Raw genomic sequence first — 5,815 nt, forward strand, 5'->3', positions numbered from 1 at the left:
TAATAATATACCATGAGGACAGCATCTATAATAATATACCATGAGGACAGCATCTATAATAATATACCATGAGGACAGGTTTTCATATCTCACCTTTAGGTTGGTGTTGGTCTTAAAGCGAGTGGCTTTATAAAACCATGCCCCTGCCTCTGTGTGATGTTATTAATCTTTAACATCTTCAGAGGAGAAGACGTCCAGAGTCATGTGAGACGCTGCACTTTACTCTCTGCAGGAGGACGATGTGTGTTCTCCACTCCCGGGGAGGAAGACACGGCTGCTGATAGAGGAAATTAAATACATTATAACAGGTAAATATCCCAGACTCACTCATGCTATGACTGCTGTGTGTGTGTGTGAGTGTGTGTGTGTGTGTGTGTTGTGTTATGGTTGTCTATGCTAGTGGATGCCAAAAATTTCCCTCTGGATGAATAAATAAAGTGGATAAATCTGACTATCTATCTATCTGTCTGTCTGTCTTCCTGTCTGTCTGCTACTTTCTATTTAAATTTTAAATTATTGTTGCACTATTGATTGTAAGGTGTAAAACATCATATATATATATATATATATATATATATATATATATATATATATATATATATATATATATATATATATATATATATATATATATATATATATATGAATGAAAATATAAGGCCAGTATTTCTGAACTATAGTGGTCTCTACTCTTTATTTGACATATTTGCTCCATCTTTACCCTCACACTGCCTGGGGATCAATAAATACTATAACTTAAATAATTAAATTAAACTGGATCTCACTCAAAACACCATGATTTCCAAGTGTGTATGTGTGTGGAAGCACCACAGACACACAATAACACCCCAAATCCCCGAAATTAAAAAGTGATTTTATTTTATAATATGGGCACTTTAAGGCACTTTAAAAGGTGCTAAAAAAAAACTCTCTGTTCAGATCCAACAGCTACAGGGCAACATTTACTGGAGTTGTGTTTTTCCATTTATCCAATAAGTTAGTCCAATGTTTCCCAAACTTAGGATCGGGACCCAAAATGGGTCGCAGACACGTTTTATTGGGTTGCCAATTGGCAGAGAGCAGACTAAATACTCAGCATGACCTCAGAATGACCTCAGAATGACCTCAGAATGACCTCAGAATGACCTCAGAATGACCTCAGAATGACCTCAGAATGACCTCAGAATGGCACTTTCACAAACCGAACTTAGACTAGATCAGCTGTTTGATATCTTTTCTGTTTTTGTTTACTTTTATAATGGAGTAAATATACTTCATATGAATTTAAATTCATGGTTTGTTCCGTAACTTTGGGTCCCGGGGAGACACCAAATTTCTCTTTTGGGTCTTGAGCTGAAATAGTTAGCCCAACCTAAAAAAGTCTCCTTTTGTCTCCGTTTTGGTCTCTTTGTCTCTTTTTCTGTTCCATGTTCCTCTTTCTAACACTTACCCCTATTTACACATCACTGTAGTTAAGTGAAATAAAATGAAATGACGTTATCAGGTAATAAGACGAGGGTAAGAAGCTGTGAATCCAGCTCTCACCGCCTCGTTTTACTGCTTTAACCCATAAAACACTCCTGACTCGTACCTCCTCTGCAGGTTCCAGATGTTGACCAGGTGGTTAACTCTCACAGCTCTCTTATTGGCCGTCTCAGCGAATCCGGATCGAGCAGCTATGGGTCGGGTCACTCCGGGCGTCGCACCGACCCGCGGGGTCAAAGGTCACCCGGGGGACGAGCTGACTTTAGTCTGTGGAGACGGAGCCAACGCAGGTGTGTAAAGACGACAGATTCCCACTCCTACCGCGGGAATAGGGACGCTCGGTCGGGGGCTTTTGCGTCGTCAATTTCCATTACATTTTATTTATAGTATCAATTCATAAGAAGAGTTATCTCGAGACCCTGTACAGGTAGAGCAGGTCTAGACCACACTCTATAATTTACAAGGACCCAACAGGTCTAGTAGTTTCCTCCAGAGCAAGCAGCAGTACGACAGTGGCGAGGAAAAGCTCCTTTTAGGCAAAAACCTGGGACTGGGACTGGGACAGACCCAGACCCAGACCCAGACCCAGACCCAGACCCAGGCTCTTGGTAGGCGGTGTCTGACGAGCGGTTGGGGTTCATACAGGTTCCCTGGGACTAGTGTATTGATTTTGACTGCAAGACCACTTAGATATTACACAGCACTAACTGTCATCTAATCTGTAGTAGATCTGTATTCCTGGTAGATTATTTACTGTGTTTTGTATGTTTATATTTTGCGTATTTAATGTGTAACTTCATGCGTGGTCTCGGCCAGGTTGCCGTTGCAATTGAGAATTTGTTCTCGAACAGCCTACCTGATTAAATAAAGGTTAAATAAAAAATAAAAATAAATGTATCTGACAGCTTTGGTCACTACTTCCTCCACAAACTATGATTTTTGAACACAAACACACGTAGTTTATAATATCTGATGAGTTATTAAAAGAACTAGCCAACAATATAACGGTCTACAAGTCCAGCTGAAACTATTAGACCATTAAACATACTGTTTGTACACTTATCACTTTCTAAATTGGGATTTTTTTGCATCGAGTACTTTTACTTTTAATACTTAAACTACATTTTCCTGATTATACTCACATACTTTTACTAAAGTAACGATTTCAATGCCGGACTTGTACCTGTTACAGAGTATTTTTACAGACTGGTATTAGTGAAGTGAAAGGATCTGAGTACTTCTTCCACTGCTGTGTGTAGGAGAGGTGCAGTACTGGCACACCCCCTTTGGAGACCTCCGGTCCGGGGGTTTCCACGGGGAACTGGACCCGGTGTTCGTGCACCCTGACGGGAGCCTGGTGGTCCCCAACAGCAGCGGCCTACACAGCGGGCTGTACTACTGCGTCCTGCAGGACTCGGAGGGGGGAACCATGCTGTGGCCGTACCAGCTCCACGTCGGCCCCACAAACCAGGAGCCCCAAAACCCCAAAACTAGGCAGCGTGGTGCGTTCAGGGTCAGGAGGGATGCTGGGTCTGTGGAGGAGGGGCAGGCAGGTATGGACGGAGCTGTAACGATTCAAAAATGTTGCACAATGTCCCAGAATTTTTTTCAATTAATGATATAATTTTCTCTTTCAGTCAAATTTAAAAATGTTTATTCATGAATTACTATTGTTATCTTTTATTTGACAAACTCTGGTCGATTAATAAAGACTATGGGTACCTGGTCCTCAGGTCTCTGCAGGGTAAATCCAGACAGCTAGCTAGACTGTCAGTCCAATCTGAGGACTATGGGTACCTGGTCCTCAGGTCTCTGCAGGGTGAATCCAGACAGCTAGCTAGACTATCTGTCCAATCTGAGGACTATGGCTACCTGGTCCTCAGGTCTCTGCAGGGTAAATCCAGACAGCTAGCTAGACTACCTGTCCAATCTGAGGACTATGGTTACCTGGTCCTCAGGTCTCTGCAGGGTGAATCCAGACAGCTAGCTAGACTATCTGTCCAATCTGAGGTTTCTGTTGCACGACTAAAACTACTTTTGAACGTCCACGTTCCACCAAAACAAGTTCCTTCCCGAGGCTACTTTGCAGCGGCACTTAGGTTAGCACCGACCACGAGGATTGTGATTGGTTAAAAGAAATTCCAATAAACCAGAACAGGTTTTCCCCCCATCCCCGAGGGCCATGTGGAGCAGCCAGACCCTCCTCCAGCGTGCTTTGGAGGAGGGCCAAGGAGTGTGTCTGGAACACTGCATGTTTACATCTGAATTCGACTAACTGCATTTGAGCAACCTGAATCTATTTCTAGTTATTCTGAAACTTACTTATTTTTGTTTTTAAATCTGAATTTCTGACCATCGACACATATTTTTACATTCATCTTTTGAAATTGCAAATCAAGAAATTTTGTATTTTAATTCAAAACCCGTACATTTACATTTACGACGCACCTGTTTGCCTCAGCTTTTAACCCTGGTTAACCTGGATTCTGATGTTTTAAAGTGTTGTTTGTCTCCCTGTGATGTATTTTTTGGTTGCAGTCATTTTTAAACTTGTTATTTATGTATTTGACATCGACCCTGTTCAGCACTTTGGTCAACTGTTGTTGTTTTTAAATGTGCTATAGAAATAAAATTGACATTGACATTTAGATACTTGGTTTTCAAAGTAAAATACTTCAATAAGTAGCGGTCTACTCTCTCATTTGCCTCCACAGAGGGGGTTTCAGACGGGCAGTTTGCAGCGGCGGTCGCGGCCTCGGTTCTGCTGACCTTTGTTCTGGGCTTCAGCGCCGGAGCCCTGAGCCGGACTCGTGTTCTCAGGTGCGTTCAGGGACCTGGACGTTTCAGCTTCATCCATCCTGCGAGCAAAAATCCGCACAGTTATGTGAAAGATGTTCTGTCGGTGAATCCTTCGGACAGGATGTTGTGTTAAAGAATTCACAAAAAGGACGAAGAATTATGACCTAAAAAAGTCAAATAATCAAATCCAGGGACTCGAGGTTGGTTACAAAAAGTGATAAATTGCTTTAATAAGTAGGGTGAGACTATTTTTAATGTGTTGCCCTATTTATTAAAAGGCCTTTTATTTGTAACCAACCTTGAGTGCCTGGACTTGATTTTTTTTTTTGATGACTTTTTTAGTCATAATTCTTCTTCTTTTTTTTTTAAAGATGTGTATGAGTTGAAGTAGAAAAGTTGACGTGTTCACAGTTATCATCAGAGAAAACAGAATAATTATCCCATTTGAATCTGTAGTATCTGTTAGTTTAATGCTCTTCTCAATTATAAAATTAAATTATTCCCCTTTTTGCCGGGGAGTCTTTGGAGCCCCCCCCGCCCCCGTAAGTACGGTGTCCCAGAGAGGCCAACACGCTGCCACTTAAAGCTACAGTACGTAGTTTCTGCCACATGAGGAATTAGACGTTATGACGACAAAACTGTCAGCGCTCTGTCCACATGACACAAGCCTTACGTTATCATTAATATCAAAAACGTTACGCACTAAAGTCTTAATTAGCTTTGTAGCAACCTAATTAACAACAGCTTGAATGTAACGGATGTTCATTAATATCCAATGGTTAGGCACTAAAGTCTTAATTAGCTTTGTAGCAACTTAATTAAATACAGCTTGAATGTAACGGATGTTCATTAATATTAAAGTTACGTACTACAGCTTTTAAAACATTAACAAAAACCCACGAAATGTGTTTTCTTAACGTGTTTTGTAGTCGTATGTCGTCATGTTTGTGTCAGAAATGACCAGAAATGTAGAGCAGACATCCTAAACACAGCATAATTCTTGTTTAGGTGTTTGGGGGCAGTCACTAGGAGGTTACAATCGCCACGGAAACAACGCCGAACGGACACACAGGACCACGGCAGCGAGGTCACCGTGACAACCCTGCCTCCCGTGTCCGGCGATCGGGCCTTCGAGACGACGCAGAGCGACGCGACGATTTCATCGTCAGCGTCATCTCCGCCTATCAAACCTCAGAGAAGCTTCCGGCAGAAACGACAGGAAGAGACGGGAGAAACCACGGCGTATCTGGAGGGGTGTGACCACGAGAAAGAACAGGAGGAGGAGGAGGAGGTGGAGGCAGGAAGAAGCCTGGTGGAAATGAACAAAGGATGTGATGTGGAGGCAGAGGACGGAAGAGAGTGCAGAGGTTTTTATTCGTTAGAGCAGGATGGAGGGAGTCAAACTGGAAAAGATGGAAAGGAGTGGAGAGAAGAGGGAGGAAACATGGAGGAAGGGAGGGATGAGAGGAGAGAAGAGGGAGGAAACATGGAGGAAGGGAGAGATGAGAGGAGGGGAGAGGAGGGAGGAAAG

At 42.4% G+C, this 5,815-nt stretch overlaps 1 protein-coding gene across 1 annotated transcript in view; it reads left to right on the plus strand.

The window, feature by feature from the left end:
* The window catches only part of LOC117942382, a 14,308-nt gene that overhangs the window by 7,863 nt on the left and 630 nt on the right, over nt 1-5,815 (plus strand). The window contains exons 2-5 of the mRNA XM_034867810.1: nt 1,603-1,775; nt 2,745-3,038; nt 4,200-4,305; nt 5,293-5,651. Coding sequence (XP_034723701.1) covers nt 1,603-1,775; nt 2,745-3,038; nt 4,200-4,305; nt 5,293-5,651 — 932 coding nt within the window. The remainder of the gene's footprint in view (nt 1-1,602; nt 1,776-2,744; nt 3,039-4,199; nt 4,306-5,292; nt 5,652-5,815) is intronic.

Source organism: Etheostoma cragini, chromosome 3 (genome assembly GCF_013103735.1).
Source record: "Etheostoma cragini isolate CJK2018 chromosome 3, CSU_Ecrag_1.0, whole genome shotgun sequence".
NCBI lineage: Eukaryota > Metazoa > Chordata > Actinopteri > Perciformes > Percidae > Etheostoma > Etheostoma cragini.